The sequence below is a fragment of the Rhinatrema bivittatum genome, chromosome 4, assembly GCF_901001135.1.
Source record: "Rhinatrema bivittatum chromosome 4, aRhiBiv1.1, whole genome shotgun sequence".
NCBI lineage: Eukaryota > Metazoa > Chordata > Amphibia > Gymnophiona > Rhinatrematidae > Rhinatrema > Rhinatrema bivittatum.
In genome coordinates this window covers 382,190,867-382,209,842 of record NC_042618.1, presented here as the reverse complement: position 1 = coordinate 382,209,842, position 18,976 = coordinate 382,190,867, and the positions used below count along the sequence as shown (strand labels likewise).

Below are 18,976 nucleotides of genomic sequence, written 5' to 3'. Positions count from 1 at the left end.
AAATTCGTTGACTGACAGATGACAGTGAGTGGTAATAAATGAAACCTTCTATGAGGAGAGAAGAGTGATAAGTGGAGTACCTCAAAGATCTGTTCTGGGGCCAGTTCTGTTCAGTATCTTTGTTAGTGCCATAGTGGAAGGGTTAGAAGGAAAAGTGCAGATGAAATTAAGATCTGCAGTAGAGTGGAGATGGCTGAAGGAGTAGAGAGAATGAAAAGTGATCTAAGGTAGATAATACAGTGGTCAGAGGTTTTTCAGCTGGGATTCAGTGCTAAGAAATTCAGAGATATAAATTTGGGGTTCAGAAATCCAAAGGAGCTCTATGTGATAGGGGGTGAAAGATTAATAGTCATGGACTGGGAAAGAGACCTTGGGGTGATAGTATCTGATGATCTGAAGATGGCAAAGCAATATGACTGTCACGAGCGCGCCCTCCGGCAGTTGTTAAGGACCGAGGGCTGGGAGGTCTTTGGCTATGGTTATAGGCACAGGGGCGCGGTCGTCTCTGAAGCTGGTGAAGTGAGCCCTTGGGCCACGGCATGATCCAGGGAGGAGCCCCAAGCCACACCGCGGGAGGTGAGCTGGTGCGAGCATGGGTAACTAGAGCAGGACAAGGTTGAAGCAAGTGCTATGGAACAAGGTCCGACCCTCAACTGGACCTGCATGCCCCGGATAACCAACAACACAATGTTGATTGAGGAACAGTCCTCCGACCGTTCCAAGCCCTTTCGGACCTGCCGCTGGGTACGGCAATGAGCGGCAGGCCGGAATGAGGACGAGGGCAGACAGAGTCCTTGGAACACAGAAGACTTTGGACTAGGACTGTGGCGAAGACATCACAGACGAGGGCTGAAGCGAAGACATCACAGACAAGGCGAGAAGCTGGGAAGGTAGACATTGGCACTGTTTCTCAGGGCGCCCTACACAGCCCACTACTCAGGGCGGACCCAATGGGCTGGTCACGGACCACCCTGTCCCACTGTGCACCCTACACAACCTGAGGAAGCTGGTCACGGACCACGCGGAGAGCGGGACGAGTGCAGGAAGGGAATCCAGCTGAGGTGAGACTCCAGTGACGGAGCCGGTGTCATCTGGAGAACCACAGAGACTGGCAGATCAAGAAGACTCGGGAACACAAGAAACGGATCCAGCTGCGAGGAGACTCTGATGACGGAGCAAATGTCATCCGAAGAGCCATAGGAGCTGGCAGGTGAGAAGGACTCGAACACAGAAGACGGATCCAGCTGTGAGGAGACTCCAATGACGGAGCAAGTGTCATCTGGAGGGCCACAGGTTTTGGCGGATCCAGGAGAACTTGGAGTGATGAAGGAGGGCGGAACCTCGGAGACATCAGGAAGAGTGGAACAACAGGAAGCGAGACATCAGGAAGCCTGGACGAAGGACCTCTGGAACACGGAGACATCTGAAGACATCGACATCAGGATCAGGAACAAGACAACATGAAGCCAAAACATCAGGCACCGGAAGCACGAAGACATCTGGACGAAGAACATCTGGGACATGGAGACGGCTGAAGACCTGGACAAAGGACATCTGAAACATGGAGACAAAGCCGTCAAAGCAGAAGGAGACCACGGAGGACCTGGATCAATGAAGGAGCACAGACGACTGTGAGACTCAATCTGAAGGCGACAAGAGACTGAAGAGGAATCCCTTTTATAGGGCTGAAGTAGGAAGTCATCATCAGGAGGAGCCAGCAACACTTCCTGTGGCTGGCCCTTTAAATGTTGTGAAGAGGCGCGCACCGGCGTCTAAGGGAAGCCTGGAGCAGAGAACAGGACCCTGGACAGCAGTGTTTGCCTGCGCAAGGCCAGGATGCAGCAGGCAGGCTTTGGGGCAGCCTCCAGGCTGCACAATGACGTCGGGGGTGGCAGCGGGCTTTCCCCTGCCACTTGAAGAGGATCCATGGCGGCGGCTCCCTGCCGCAAGAGCGCTGGAAGATGCGGCCTCCAGGCCACAGGTCTCGGCAGCGGCGGCGGCATTAGGCTGCGAAGAAGGCAGGGAGAGGCAGGCATTAGCAGAGGCAGCCTCTCTGCCCAGCAAGGCCCTGTGAGCGGCTCCCTGCCGCGAAGGAGGAGCGGCAGCGTCGGCCGCGGCCTCCGGGCCGCAGAGGCAAAGTCGGTAGCGGCGGCCAGCCGCGAAGGATGGCTCCCGGCAGGATCGGCCCTGGAGCGCAGAGCCGAAGATGGGGGCGGCACCCAGGTCGCAGAGGAAGGCGTCGGCGGCCTCCTGCCGCAGGACTAGGCTCTGCTGGCGGCATTCCCTGCCGCAAAAGGTGAGAGGCAGGAATCGTAACAATGACAAGGTGGTGACTAAGGCCAGAGGGATGCTGGGCTGCCCAGAGAGAGGAATAACCAACAGGAAAAAGGAGGAAATAAAGCCCCTGTATTAGTCCCTGGTGAGACATCACCTGGAATATTGTGTTCAGTTCTGGAGACCTTTTCTGAAAAAGAATAGAGACAGAATGAAGCATTCCAGAGAAATGAGATAAAAAATGTGTAGGATCTGCATCAAAAGACTTATGAGACTGAATGACTTAGATTTGTATACCCTGAAGAAGAGGAGAGACAGGGGAGATATGATACAGACTTTTAAATACGTGAAGGGCATTGAATAATGATGCATGGGAATCAAGCCTTTTCGAGTGGAAAGAAAGCTGTAGAACAAGGAGATATAATGTAAAGCTCATAGGGGGTAGACAAAAACAACATTGGGAAATATTTCTTCACAGAATGGATGGTGTATGCATGGTATGCCCTCCTAGAAGAGGTAGTAAAGGTAAGATTGATTATGGAATTCAAAAGGGTGTGGGATAAACACAGAGGATCCCTAATGGCTAAAGTATGGAAATGAAGAAAAAGGGCAACCTATATTAACTGGGGTAAGCTGCTTGGACCAGTAGTTACTACCCTTAATAGAAGGCATGTGTGTGTGTGTGTGGGGGGGGGGGGGGGGGGGTAATCTGCATGGAGCAGCAGTTGCTACCCTAAACAAAAAAAAAGTTGTACTTCCTATAACAATATCGCTTCCAACACATGAAAAGAAAACAAATAAGCTTTTCATCTATAACAATGAGCTCCTGTTAAAATATTACAAAACATTGAAACACAATTATTTTTCAGCATGTATAAACTGTTATGTTATTTTACATTGCTATTCTATGTAGTATGTTTAGTCTCACTGTCTTTTCATTGTTTCCTGTAGTTTTTCAAAGGGTTGGCTTCTTCAGGTGCTTGGGCTTGTTTTGATGAATTTAATCGGATTGAGCTAGAAGTGCTTTCTGTAGTTGCTCAGCAGATCCTGTGCATTCAGAGAGCCATACAGATGAAGGTGGAATTTTTTAACTTTGAAGGGACAGAACTGAAGCTCAATCCCAACTGCTTTGTAGCAATAACTATGAATCCCGGATATGCAGGACGATCTGAATTGCCAGACAATCTCAAGGTATATAAAAAAGTGATAAAATATAATCATAAGTCTATTGCACATAGAGAAACTATAACTGAAATCATATATTTTGTAAATACTTTTGGTGCTGTGCCTCATACAAAATGACTCATTAATTTGGTAACCTAGAATCTGTGGACAGTATTGATGATGATGATGATGATGATGATGATGTTTGCTCAGTTTGTAACCTTTTTTAAACTATTTGTTCTAATTCACTGATTATATTAGGTAGAAGAAATTGAGAGACTCCAATCAAATTGCAGTACTCTAAATGATTTACTTTATGTAACAATAATTGAGTAAGAACTTGAACCCTGTTAGTGGAGAAGAAAAAGAGATGCCTGGAGCTGTTGGTGGGGAAAAAAGAGAGTCCTGCGCTTTCTCCCTAATGTCTGGGTACTGATAGGCAGACATTAGGGAGAAAGCACAGGACTGCTTCTATGGCCAAGTCCAAAAGCAAAGCATGTTCAAATAGCACTGTCTGAATTATCAAGGCTGCTCATCCCCTAAAAATGTTGCTAACAGTAATTTTGTTATGGGTTTGGCAGTTGCTTAGTTTTCATAGTAAATGTTATTCTCACAGGACAAGCAGGATGGTAGTCCTCACATATGGGTGACATCATCAGGATGGAGCCCAATCACAGAAAACTTCTGTCAAAGTTTCCAGAACTTTGACTGGCCCCTACTGGGCATGCCCAGCATGGCACTAACGCTGCAGCCAGCAGGGGTCCCCCTTCAGTCTTCTTTTTTCCGCGCAGCAGTAGCCTCGCGGTTAAGGAGCTCTGAAGAGATTCCTGACAGGAATTTTCTTCATGGAATTACTAAAAGTTAATTTGCCCCACAGGGGTCCTTCCTCTAACTTTTTTCAGACCGCGGTACTCCGGTAAGTTTTTACCCATTTTACGTCGATTATCGTCGAGTTTGGCCCTCGCGGCCTACCGGCCGTCGACCATACCACGGCTCGATTTTTTACATGGCCATGGCGCCAGGGTTCCGTCAGTGCCCGGACTGTACCCGTACCATGTCTATCACAGACCCCCATAAAGTCTGTGTAATGTGTCTAGGACGCGAGCACGATGTCTTGACCTGCACCAAATGTGCCCTAATGACACCAAAAGGTCGCAAGTCCAGAATGGAGAAGATGGAACTTCTCGTCTGTGCTCAAACCCTGACTCCGTCCATTGCATCAACGTCGTCAGAGCTGGCACCGTCAACTTCGCGACAGCATCGACCACCGGCCGGTGACTGCCCGGCATCGATGACTTCTCGGCCATCGACACCCTCTACTCCCCCTCAGGATCGAGGTGATTGCAGGGACAAACATCGCCATCGACACCGTAAGTCTCGGGCCATCGAGGAAGCGAAATCATCAACCTCGCCATCGTCCGAGCCGCTGTCGAAGAAACCCCGTCCAGAAAAGGCACTGACTGTTTCTGCAACTGGGTCACCAAGGCAACCCACACCCAACAGGGGATCGGGAGCCATGACTCTGCCTGTAATGGTGGTCCTTCTGGCTATGCCTCTGCCTCCTTCTTCTGTTCTGGAGCCGGGGCTGCTTGCTCCAGGTCTCCGAGAAGAACTGGACCGGATGGTTAAGGAGGCCATCGATAAAGCGATGCAACGACTTCAGGTTCCTTCAACACCGACACCAGTACCGATTGTGGAACCGATCATTGACCCGATTCCGGCAGCGCTGGCACCGCTGCTCTCCAGGATGGAAGCGCTCATGGCCGCTTTTCCACCGATGGATCCCGGGTGCCCTCCCCACTTACAGTGTCATCGGGAGGAGAAACACTATTCCGCATCCCTCCATCAGGAGTTCTGCCGCAGCCATCGATGCTGATACATCCCTCGCCATCGATCCAACTATCGGTGCCCATGCGTCTGTCGGCCCCACCGAGCCATCCATCGATGCCCTTAATGCCTGTGCCGGTGCCTTCGATGCCGTCATCGGTGCCCCCGATAATTCCTCGGTTCCTTCGGAGCCTAGACCGGGACCTTCAGATATCCTATCACCCTGTCCCCCTCTAGTTCCTAGAGGGACACATGCTGATCCTTATGATACCTAGGGTGATGATACCTCGACAGACACCGATGATTTACCTTCACCACCTTCACCCACTGAAAGTAGAAAGCGTTTTCCTCCAGAGGACCTCTCCTTTATAAACTTTGTGAAGGAAATGTCTGAATTGGTTCCCTTCCAATTACAGACCGAACAGGATGATAGGCACCAGATGATGGAGTTGTTCCAATTCCTGGATGCTGCTAAGGAAATCACCTCTATTCCCATCCATCAGGTCCTTCTGGATCTTCTTAAGAAGAACTGGGAATATCCTGGCTCCATTGCTCCGGTACACAGGAAAGCTGACACTACCTATTTGGTGCAGTCAGCTCCAGGTTTTCAGAAATCACAACTGGATCACCACTGTGTCGTGGTGGAGTCTTCACAGAAAAGAGCAAAGAGGTCAAAGACTCACTCTTCTTTTCCCCCTGCCAAGGGTCCATGCTCATCTCCCGAATTGCTGCCTATCAGCTTTATATGACCCAATATAACAGGGTCAATTTTAAGGAGATACAATATTTCTCGGACTCCCTGCCTCAGCAATTTCAAGAACAATTAGAAACCCTAGTAAACAAGGGGTTTGAGGCAGGCAAACATGAGATAAGAACATCTTATGACATCTTTGATACCTCTACTAGAGTATTTGCAGCTGCTATTTCGGCGAGAGGATGGGCCTGGCTCAAGTCTTCTGACCTTCGCCCGGAAGTACAAGACAGGTTATCAGACCTGCCTTGTGTCGGAGATAATCTGTTTGGCGAACAGATTCAGTGGACAGTGGTGGAACTAAAGGGCATCATGAGACCCTAAGACAGCTCTCTCTGATGCCTTCCGACTTTTAGGACTACCACAATCTATGATTCGGCCACTGCAAATCTTACAAAACTCAGCTGCCAGAATACTGACTGGCAAAAAAAAGGATGACCACATTACAGGAACTCACGCCGAATTACACTGGCTTCCAATCGAACAAAGAATACAATATAAGGTTTTATGTATAATTCACAAACTAATCCACGATGAAAAAGCTGATTGGCTTAACACTGCACTGCGCGTACATGTCCCACAAAGAAACCTGAGATCTGCTAATAAGGCTCTACTTACTGTCCCCTCTGTCAAAACAGCACGCCTCACACAAATAAGGGAAAGAGCATTATCACTGGCTGGCCCTGTGTTATGGAAGTGGACCCTTATTTCGAGGTAGATGGCTACCGTCGAAGGGCGAGGCCGCTTGGACTGAAGAGACTTGCTAGAAGACTTCACCCTGGAAGCACGCAACCCCCCCAGGAGGAGCCCGTAGGGGTCTGGCCGCTGGGACTTAGGTGACTCCTCTGAAGACTGTAGAAGGTCTGGATGCAGGCGCCTCCTGCAGGTCGTGGGTTCCAGACTTCTGGCGCCTCCAGCAGGTCGAAACAGTCTGAGGACAGAGTCGAAGAAGAGTCCACAGCCGGTCTGAGAATCAATATACCAGCGGGGTCCGAGTCCAGTCCAGAGTCAAAGCAGGAGAAGGGTCCAGAACCGTACCGGGGTCAAGCCAGGAGAAGGGTCCATCGTCGTTCCAGGGTCAAGCCAGGAGAAGGGTCCAACGTCATACCGGGGTCAACCCAGGAGAAGGGTCCAATCCGTATCAGGATCAAGCCAGGAGAAGACACGTTCACCAGTCCAGAGGTCAGAAGCCAAGAATCAATCCACAGAGCAGGGGAGAAGAGCGGGACGAAGAAGGAAGAACCAGGAGCCAGGAACACACTCAGGCAGGAACCTCAATACCAAGGCAAGGACTGAATGCTCAGCCCTTGCCTTAAGTACAGGAAGCCAGGGGAGGAGCTTCAGGGGGAGCCATGACACTTCCTGTCATGGCTCCTTTAAGAAAATCCCTCAGCCGTGCGCGCAGCTCTAAAGAGCAGAGGGGGAGGAGCCAAACTGCCGCGGAGCCACGCTGCCGAACTCAGCAATGGCAGCGGCCGGGAGAGGGAAGAAGAAGGGCTGCCTGCCCCCGCAGGCACTCTCGACCATACCCGGCGACCCGGGTGAGTTAAGTTTGCTGCGCCCGTTGGCCTGGCCTCAGTCGCGGTTGGCTGCGGCCGGCGGCCATGACACCTGGTCCCGGTCGCAGCTTGCCGCGGCCGACGCTGCTAACAGTACCCCCTCCTTTAGGCCTCCCCCTAGAAGGTTTGGGTTTACCAGGGTGTTTTGAATGAAAGTCTTTGAGCAACGATTTATCCAGTATTTTCTTTGCCGGTTCCCAAGAGTTCTCCTCAGGGCCAAATCCCTCCCAAGCCAGGAGGTACTCCCAAATGGTGCCCCGTTTCCGGACATCCAACACCTCACGCACTTGATAAATAGTCTCATCCACAGCTTGATGGTGCGCAGGCTCGGGCGGCTTCCGACTAGGCCACCTGAGGATCAATGGTTTTAGAAGAGACACATGGAATGAATTGTGAATGCGCAAGGAAGCAGGTAACCGAAGTTGGTAGGTTACTGGACCTAATTGTCTCAATACCGCAAATAGTCCAATATACAAAGGAGGCAGTCTCATGGAAGGGACCCTCAGATGGATATGCCAGGTGCTGAGCCACACCTTCTCCCCGGGATGAAACTGAAGAGCCTGGCATCATGTGGATCAGCAAATTTCTTAACGGAGCGGGCTGCTCTCTGTAGCATCTTTTGAGTATGAGCCCAAAGTTGTTTCAGTTGTGTAGCTGTTAACTGAGCTGCTGGCGATGGAACAGGTAGGGGTACAGGCAAGGGCGGACGGGGTTGACGACCGAAGACATTCTGAAAGGGGGATGCTCCCGTAGAGGTCCCAGCATGCGAATTATGAGAAAACTCCAAGGAAAGAAGTGATGCCCAGTCATTTTGTCGAGAGTTGACATAAAAACATAGAAACTGTTTTAGCGTACGATTGGTGCGCTCTACCTGACCATTAGCCTGAGGATGGAATGCCTTAGTGAAATCCAATGAAATCTGGAATTTCTTGCAGAGATTGAGCCAATATCGAGCCGTGAACTGCGAGCCCCGGTCCGACGTGATGTGTTGAGGCAGTCCATGTAGGTGGAAGATGTGCAGAATGAATAATTGAGCCAGTCATGGGGCAGACGGGAGGGAGGGGAGTGGAATAAAATGAGCCATTTTAGAAAAGCGATCTACCACTACCCATATCACCCTGTTGCCATCAGATGAACATAAGAACATAAGAAAATGCCATACTGGGTCAGACCAAGGGTCCATCAAGCCCAGCATCCTGTTTCCAACAGTGGCCAATCCAGGCCACAAGAACCTGGCAAGTACCAAAAAACTAAGTCTTTTCCATGTTACCATTGCTAATGTCAGTGGCTATTCTCTAAGAGAACTTAATAGCAGGTAATGGACTTCTCCTCCAAGAACTTATCCAATCCTTTTTTAAACACAGCTATACTAACTGCACTGACCACATCCTCTGGTAACAAATTCCAGAGTTTAATTGTGCGTTGAGTAAAAAAAACTTTCTCTGATTAGTTTTAAATGTGCCCCATGCTAACTTCATGGAGTTCCCCCTAGTCTTTCTACTATCCGAAAGAGTAAATAACCGATTCACATCTACCCATTCTAGACCTCTCATGATTTTAAACACCTCTATCATATCCCCCCTCAGTCGTCTCTTTTCCAAGCTGAAAAGTCCTAACCTCTTTAGTCTTTCCTCATAGGGAAGTTGTTCCATTCCCCTTATCATTTTGGTAGCCCTTCTCTGTACCTTCTCCATTGCAATTATATCTTTTTTGAGATGCGGCGACCAGAATTGTACACAGTATTCAAGGTGCGGTCTCACCATGGAGTGATACAGAGGCATTATGACATTTTCCATTTTATTCACCATTCCCTTTCTAATAATTCCCAACATTCTGTTTGCTTTTTTGACTGCCGCAGCACACTGAACCGACGATTTCAATGTGTTATCCACTATGACACCTAGATCTCTTTCTTGGGTTGTAGCACCTAATATGGATCCCAACATTGTGTAATTATAGCATGGGTTATTTTTCCCTATATGCATCACCTTGCACTTATCCACATTAAATTTCATCTGCCATTTGGATGCCCAATTTTCCAGTCTCACAAGGTCTTCCTGCAATTTATCACAATCTGCTTGTGATTTAACTACTATGACAATTTTGTGTCATCTGCAAATTTGATTATCTCACTCGTCGTATTTCTTTCCAGATCATTTATAAATATATTGAAAAGTAAGGGTCCCAATACAGATCCCTGAGGCACTCCACTGTCCACGTCCTTCCACTGAGAAAATTGTCCATTTAATCCTACTCTCTGTTTCCTGTCTTTTAGCCAGTTTGCAATCCACGAAAGGACATCGCCACCTATCCCATGACTTTTTACTTTTCCTGGAAGCCTCTCATGAGGAACTTTGTCAAACGCCTTCTGAAAATCCAAGTATACTATATCTACCGGTTCACCTTTATCCACATGTTTATTAACTCCTTCAAAAAAGTGAAGCAGATTTGTGAGGCAAGACTTGCCCTGGGTAAAGCCATGCTGACTTTGTTCCATTAACCATATTTTTCTATATGTTCTGTGATTTTGATGTTTAGAACACTTTCCACTATTTTTCCTGGCACTGAAGTCAGGCTAACCGGTCTGTAGTTTCCTGGATCACCCCTGGAGCCCTTTTTAAATATTGGGGTTACATTTGCTATCCTCCAGTCTTCAGGTACAATGGATGATTTTAATGATAAGTTACAAATTTTTACTAATAGGTCTGAAATTTCATTTTTTAGTTCCTTCAGAACTCTGGGGTGTATACCATCCGGTCCGGGATTTACTACTCTTCAGTTTGTCAATCAGGCCTACCACATCTTTTAGGTTCACCGTGATTTGATTCAGTCCATCTGAATCTTTACCCATGAAAACCTTCTCCATTACGGGTACCTCCCCAACATCCTCTTCAGTAAACACCGAAGCAAAGAAATCATTTAATCTTTCCGCGATGACCTTATCTTCTCTAAGTGCCCCTTTAACCCCTCGATCATCTAACAGTCCAACTGACTCCCTCACAGGCTTTCTGCTTCGGATATATTTAAAAAAGTTTTTACTGTGAGTTTTTGCCTCTACAGCCAACTTCTTTTCAAATTCTCTCTTAGCCTGTCTTATCAATGTTTTACATTTAACTTGCCAATGTTTATGCTTTATCCTATTTTCTTCTGTTGGATCCTTCTTCCAATTTTTGAATGAAGATCTTTTGGCTAAAATAGCTTCTTTCACCTCCCCTTTTAACCATGCCGGTAATCGTTTTGCCTTCTTTCCACCTTTCTTAATGAGTGGAATACATCTGGACTGTGCTTCTAGAATGGTATTTTTTAACAATGACCACGCCTCTTGGACATTTTTTACTTTTGTAGCTGCTCCTTTCAGTTTTTTTCTAACAATTTTTCTCATTTTCTCAAAGTTTCCCTTTTGAAAGTTTAGCACGAGAGCTGTGGATTTGCACACTGTTCCTCTTCCAGTCATTAAATCAAATTTGATTATATTATGATCGCTATTGCCAAGCGGCCCCACCACCGTTACCTCACTCACCAAGTCCTGTGCTCCACTGAGAATTAGATCTAAAATTGCTCCCTCTCTCGTCGGTTCCTGAACCAATTGCTCCATAAAGCTATCATTTATTCCATCCAGGAACGTTATCTCTCTAGCGTGACCCGATGATACATTTACCCAGTCAATATGGAGGAAGTTCCACTATAAAATCTGTGGAGATGTGTGTCCATGGTCTAGTGGGAATGGGTAAGGGTTGTAACAGGCCCCAAGGTTTCCCGGTGAGGACTTTATGTTGTGCGCAGACTGAACAGGAATCTACATAGGCTCGTATATCCTTATGCATCTCTGGCCACCAATAATACTGCTGTAAGAGCGCCTGTGTTCGCAGTGGTCCGGGGTGTCCTGCCAATCTGTAATCATGGCCCCAAGCCAAAACTTTATTGCGAAGCCGCTTAGGCACCACCGTCTTCCCAGGTGGTACCGTGAAAGTAGTGGACAGGATGATATGGGCCGGATCAATGATGTGTTGTTCAGGATCCTCAATATCGTCTGTGGAGAATGAACGAGATAAGGCGTGAGCCTTAATGTTCTTGTCGGCAGGGCGATACCGTAATTCAAAGTCGAAGCGAGTGAAAAAGAGGGCCCAACGGGTTTGACGCGGGTTTAACCGTTGAGCTTGTTGCAGATATGTTAAATTTTTGTGGTCAGTAAAGATGGTTTTGCAATGTTGAGCTCCCTCCAACCACTGTCGCCATTCTTCTAGTGCCATCTTGATAGCAAGAAGCTCCTTATCTCCAATGGAGTAGTTACGTTCTGCCACTGAGAATTTCTTGGAGACGTATGAACAAGGATGCGCTGCTCCTGATGTAGTTGTCTGATTCAGAACAGCTCCAACTCCTTCAGCCGATGCATCAACTTCAACGATAAATGGGTGCTTGGGGTCGGGATGCCGAAGACATGGTTGTCGAAGAAAGGAGTCTTTAAGGGCTTAAAATGCTTCCTCGGCCTCCACAGGCCATGCCTTGATGTTAGCTCCTTTTCGAGTCAGTGCAGTCAGGGGGGCGGCTAATTTAGAAAAATTCTGGATAAAACTGCGATAATAATTCGCGAAACCCAGAAAACGCTGAAGCGCACGCAGTCCATTAGGCTGAGGCCATTCTTTAATGCATTTCAGCTTGGCGGGATCCATTTGAAATCCTTGTTTAGATATAATGTAACCCAGGAAGGGTAAAGACTCTTTTTCAAAAATACATTTTTCAAGCTTAGCATACAGTCTGTTCTCCCTTAGCCGCTGTAATACCTGAAGGACGTGTTGTCTGTGTGCTTGCAAATTGGCCAAGAAAATAAGAATGTCGTCCAAATAGACCACAACACAGATGTAAAGTAGGTCTCGGAATATTTCATTAACAAAGTGTTGGAATACTGCAGGGGCATTAGTTAATCCAAACGGCATCACCAGGTATTCGTAATGTCCATCTCTAGTATTAAAAGCAGTTTTCCATTCATCACCTTCACGAATTCTGATTAGATTGTAGGCCCCTCGGAGGTCTAATTTGGAAAATATCTGGCCCCCCTGTAAACGATCAAAAAGTTCAGCGATCAGAGGCAATGGGTAGCGATTTTTGATGGTGATAGCATTAAGTCCGCGGAAATCAATACATGGCCTCAGAGTTCCATCCTTTTTTCCTACAAAGAAGAAACCAGCTCTGGCTGGCAAAGTAGAGTGTCGAATGAACCCCTTTTGTAGATTTTCCTGAATATAGCTGGTCATCGCCTGAGTCTCTGAAGTGGATAATGCATAGACCTTCCCTCGGGGAGGCGAGGCTCCTGGAACTAAGTTAATGGCACAGTCGAACTCTCGATGCGGAGGCAAGATATCAGCAGCCTTTTTAGACAAAACATCTGCAAATTGACTATACGGTGCAGGCAGACCCTCAAGCTGTGCGATGCAGACGTAGCTGTCGGTTGGTATGGATCCCCGTAGACAAGTTTCTTGACAAGCAGATCCCCATTGCAGAAGTTTCAGGGTTGTCCAATCAAACTGAGGGTTATGACGTTGTAACCAGGGAATACCCAATACCACGGGATGTATGGCTTTCTGGATGACATAAAATGAAATTTGTGGGGGCGCGCTGACGTCACCGGCGGGAATGGTCGCATAGCCCGAGAGCTCCCGGCAATTTATAATTTGCGAACGATCAAACCCACATTTCCCGTACCCGAAATTTAGCCTCCATTAGCGAAACCAGCCGACTAGAACCCAGCGATGGCGAATCTGAAGCCGGGGTGTGATTTAAAGCGCTTCACTTATGCGAAATCGGGGCGGGAAGACACGGAGCTCGCGGTGGACCCGATGGCAGGTTCCAGCGCTGAGGCCGCGGCGGAGCATCCGGTCCCGGAGGTGATCTCTGATCTGCCGTCACGCGCAGAAATGAGAGACTGGTTTATCGGTCTGCGGGCCGATATGAAACAACACAAAGCTGACCTAATGCAGCACATGGATGAGCTACGCGAGGACTTAGCTACCCTCGGCTACCGCGTGGACGGGCTGGAGACTAAGGTGGAGGGCCAGGAAGATACGCTCCTCAAAATGGCCGACGCGCTTCATACTAGCATGCGGGATCAAGCACAGCTGGCTGACAAGGTGGAGGACCTCGAAAACAGGTCCAGCCGAAACAATCTATGAATACGGGGAGTGCCTGAAGGAGAAAACTACATGAACTGTGAGTCTGTAGTGCAAAAAATCTTCCAATATCTCATGAAAGAGCCTGATACTGTGGGGGAGGGGACCATGGACGGAGGCCCTAGCTTTCACATCGAGCGGGCGCACAGGACCCTGGGACCCAAGAAGTCAGAAAATCCCCGAGACATTTTGGTCTGCCTCCAGTCCTTCAAGGAAAAAGAGATGTTGTATGTGCGCTCCCGCACACAGCGCGAGTGGGTCTGGGAAGGCCATAAACTTGGTTTCTTCAACGATCTTGCGGCCTCCACGCTGCGCAAAGCGTTTTGATTTCCGCCCGATCACTGGCACCCTACGAGACCGGAGTATCAGATACAAATGGACCTTTCCCTTTGGCCTTCAGTTTGAGTATCAGGGAACCCTTTTTAGGGTCCGTACTTTAGAAGAGGCGTCTGCGGTTTTCGCTAAGATTCAGCTGCCTACTCCCCCGGCCACCGCGGCTACTGGACCGCTATTGTCTAATCTGCCGAAGACTCCACGCTGGCAACGAGTTGGCAATAAACGTAGGCTGGAACGGCAGGGACGGACACCGCCTGGAGCGAGGACGACTTCTGCCGCTGGCCCCACCGGTTGAAGGGACTGGAAACCTTCTTTAACCTTTCAGGATGGGAGGCTCTGGGTGGATTGCTTTCTGTATCTTGTTCGGGCATTGTTCGCATTGTTTTACTATATGTGGGTTTGATCAACTTCAGGTGGGAATTATATATTTTTTAGCCGGGGAGCGACTTTTCTCGCTGGTTACTAAGACCCCCGGTTTTTGGAGTTATCCCAATGGGGGATATACGGGGATATGGTGAGGGGGGGGAGGGGGGGGGAGGGGACTTTTTCATCCATGTGCTCAGGGGGTAATGCTTGGTTTATCCAATATGTTGGGGAGGTCCGAGATGGAGATAGAGATCTGAAGCAGCAGAGTGATGTACATCATACTATACGGTTTGTTACATGGCGCTGAAAATCTGGTCCCTGAATGTAAAGGGACTTAATACCCCCATGAAACGTCAACAGCTTCTTAGAGATCTTAGGCGTCAGCACGTAGATATCGCCCTTATCCAGGAGACGCACACTAGGAAACACCATCAACATCTGTTGTGCTTTGCAGGCTATCCACACGGCTATTTTGCATCTAGTTCCCCTACCTCTAAATATGCGGGGGTGGGTATACTAGTGGCTCAGTCTGTCATTTTTGAATATAAATCGCATATTGCAGACCCTGAGGGCCGTTACATACTATTGAAGCTGCAGCTGGACGGTCGTTTGTATACTATCGTCAGTGTGTATGCACCTAATGTGGATCAGCATCTCTTTTTTACAAAAATGGAGGATGTATTATCCACGTTTGCAGAGGGAATATTGATCTGGGGCGGGGACCATAACGTAGTGCGGAACCCTAGATTAGATTCCTCCAACCCCCGAAAGGCTGGGAGCTGGAAGGCCACCGCCTCTTTGAAGTCTATAATGCTTGGGTGGAGTCTATTAGATATATGGCGACAGAGGAACCCTACGGCCAGAACTTATACCTTTTTCTCTAACCCTCACATTACCTATTCCCGTCTGGATTTCTTGTTAGTGGATAAAGGGGTTCAGAATCAGGTGATGGACACAGGCATAGGAGACATAACCTGGTCTGATCATGCTCCTGTGTGGCTTACGTTGGGATTGCAGGACCTTGACCCGGGTTGTAGGTTTTGGCGCATTAGGGAGGACCTTCTCCGTAACTCTGGCCATAGCGAGAGACTGGCTGCTCAATTGCGAGACTATCTGACCCTGAACAAAGGAACGGTGCGTGATGCTGGGATTTATTGGGAGGGGTCCAAGGCGGTTATGAGAGGGCATTTGATCGCACTCTCTTCTGCCTTGAGGAAACTAAGAGAGGCAAAGCGCACCGCCCTCTTGGACGATATCGCATCTTTGACTCGCGCTCATTCACATCACCCGACGCGTGCCACTCTCGCACGCCTTCGGCTCAAGCGCACCGAATTACAGTTAATGGATGCTGAACAGATAACCCATGCTATGCTACGGGCCAAACAACGCTTTTATGAAGGTAACAATAAGGCAGGGCGGTTTTTAGCGAGGTTGCTTAAACAGCGTACTTACGCGACTCTTATTGCCAAGATTAGGGACAAGACGGGCACTATTCTGACTGCGACTAAAGACATCCGCCGTTGTTTTACACAGTTTTATACCCAGTTATACACGGCTGACCCTACCATTTTAGCAGCTCAGGTCGATCGCTACCTTGAGTCGCTATCCCTCCCCTCTTTGACCAAGTCCCAGCAGGCTTACTTAGAATCCCCCATACAACCTATTGAGATTCAAGCGGCCATTGGAGACCTTAAGGCTGGTAAATTGCCAGGACTGGACGGTTTTTCTGGAAGCTATTATAAAAAGTTTACTGCCCAATTAGTAGGCCCTTTGACTGACTTTTTTAACGGGTTGCAGGAGGGATCTCCGTTACCCCCCCATTCCAATGTGGCGGGCATTACTGTTATCCCAAAGCCAGGCAGGGACCCCACGCAGTGTGGATCGTACCGTCCTATCTCCCTGCTCAATGTAGATCTAAAACTCTTGGCGAAGGTGTTGGCTGCCAGGCTTAATACCGTCCTCCCTTTATTAGTACATAGCGACCAGGTTGGATTTATACCACGTAGGATGGCCGCTGACAACGTCCGTAAGGTGATTGATGCGATCTGGTGGGCCACTACTGCAAAAGTCCCTATGGTACTCATGGCTATAGATGCCGAAAAGGCATTTGATTTGGTACACTGGGACTTCCTGTTCGCCACATTGGAAAAAATGTCTTTTGGACCGGGATTCTTGCGCTGGCTCCATTGCCTCTACCAGGATCCAGGCGCACGAATCAAGGTTAATGGACGATATGGGGATCTCTTTCCGGTTAAACGAGGTACGCGCCAGGGATGTCCTCTGTCGCCATTATTGTTCGCGCTGTTCCTGGAACCGATGGCGTCTAGGGTGCGTGCCTCCGCCTCTATTACTGGAATTCCCATGCAGCCTAGTCCCATGAAGATTTCCCTTTTCGCGGACGACATCCTTCTCACACTTACACATCCCCTGACTTCTATTGATGTAGTCACGGAGGAGCTGCAGGCATTCAGTGAGGTGTCCGGTTTTAAGGTTAACATGGACAAAACGGAAATTCTAAATATTAATGCTCCCTCGGCGGTTATGAGCGAGTTGACGCGTCTATACCCTTTTCGGGTATCCCAAAAGGTATTAAAATATTTAGGGGTCCACCTTGGTGCGAATCTCTCTGACTTATTTAGTCTCAATTATATGCCGTTGCTGCGACGGATTAGACAGGATCTCCATCTCTGGGACAGGGGACAATATTCATGGCTGGGGAGGGTGGCTATTATAAAAATGAACGTTATCCCTCGATTTTTGTATTTCTTTCAAACCATTCCTATATTCATCTCCTCTGCAATACTCCGTTCCTGGCAGAAGATACTCTTTGACTTCATTTGGCGCAAGCGCCCTCCCAGGGTGTCGAGGCGCCTACTGTTCCAGCCTCGTGACCGCGGGAGCCTTGGGGTTCCGAATTTACTCTGGTTATATGTCGCTGCCCAACTGAAGGCGATACCTGATGTACATAGTCGTCGCTCCCCCAAGCAATGGGTTACCTTCGAGGAACAGGTTCTTGGGGGTACGCCACTAACGGATCTTATTTGGCAGCCGTGACCCACCTGGCTACCGATGGGGCTAAAAACGGGGGCCCTGGACACTATGCTACGACTCTGGGATCGATGGAAGGTGAAACTGGCCGGCGATCGCTATTACTACCATTCTACTGGTCTTTATAACCACTTACAATTTCCAGCTGGTCGCCAGCATGGAGTGTTCATAGCCTGGCGAAAGAAAGGGATCACTCGCATCGAACATTTGCTTCAAGGGGAGACCCTGATGAAGTGGCCAGAACTACAAGCTCTCTATCGGTTACCTTCCACTGACTTCCTAGCGGGCAATCAAATGCTTCATTTCCTTCGATCACCCAGAATGATGGACTCCATACGTCGGGGCAAGTCTCAGTTTGAACATCTTTGTGCTGCTGTTGATAAAACCAGCGGGATGATATCTAAGCTCTATGCCCTCCTAGCAAAGACTGATGGGGCACCCTTTCCACATGTGGAACACTGGGAGCGAGACTTGGGCCTGACGCTGTCTCCCAAAGACTGGCACTACATCTACCGGCAGGCTCGTCGGTGTTCTGTCTCGGCCCTCTATCAGGAAAATTGTTATAAAATGATCACCCGTTGGTACCTCACTCCTCAGCTGTTGCATCGGCGATACCCCCAGCTCGACGCTCAATGTTGGCGGGGCTGCGGCCACCCGGGGACTTTCTTTCATATTTGGTGGCAATGCCCAAAGGTGAGGGATCTATGGACCGCAGTGGCAACCTGGTTGGAGAGGATCCTAGGAGCCTCTGGATTATATAAGGCTAGTTTTATGCTTCTTCATCACCCACCTTTGACCCTCCGAAAGAATCACACTCACTTTTGCCAACAAGTTTTTATTATAACCAGGTTGACGATAGCACAAGCATGGAAATCAACGGATGTGCCCTCGTTGCAGGTGGTACAACATAAAGTCCATCTTTCTTGTCAACTGGCGGCGATCACGGCAGATCTTCACGCGGACGTCTCCAAGTTTCAAGCCGCTTGGTCTCCTTACCTGCGTTGGGAGAAACAACAGACAATGTCTTAAGCTGGGCTGAACCCTGAGTTATGCAGGTTCTCCGTGATGCATACCACTTATGTTCTTTTCTTTTTCTGCTGATCTCATCTCCTCTTTCTTTGTCATCAATTTAGTAACTGGACTATTGTTCTTTCGCGAGCACATGGATGTAGGGCAGGAAGGGAGGGTCTACTTGGGAGGGGGGGGATTTACGGCACTGGCTACGACGCTTATGTGCTTTGATGTTCTGTGCTGTTTCTGTTGTTTCATTTTTTCTTGTCATTATCTGCAAACATAATAAAATTATGAGTAAAAAAAAAAAAAAAAAATGAAATTTGTTCGTAATGTTTGGGGGCGATGTGACACTCCAGAGGAACAGTCTGATGGGTTATCCTTCCTGGTAGAGGATCTCCATGAATAGAGGATATGATCAATGGCATGGGGCAAAGTTGAAGCAGAATATGGAGTTTCTCCACGATATCTTGAAG

General features: G+C 48.5%; 1 protein-coding gene across 1 annotated transcript in view; it reads left to right on the top strand.

Annotated features, from left to right (window-relative positions):
- Positions 1 to 18,976, top strand: part of DNAH12 (dynein axonemal heavy chain 12) — a 1,160,754-nt gene that overhangs the window by 583,933 nt on the left and 557,845 nt on the right. The window contains 1 exon segment of the mRNA XM_029600929.1: positions 3,226 to 3,465. Coding sequence (XP_029456789.1) covers positions 3,226 to 3,465 — 240 coding nt within the window.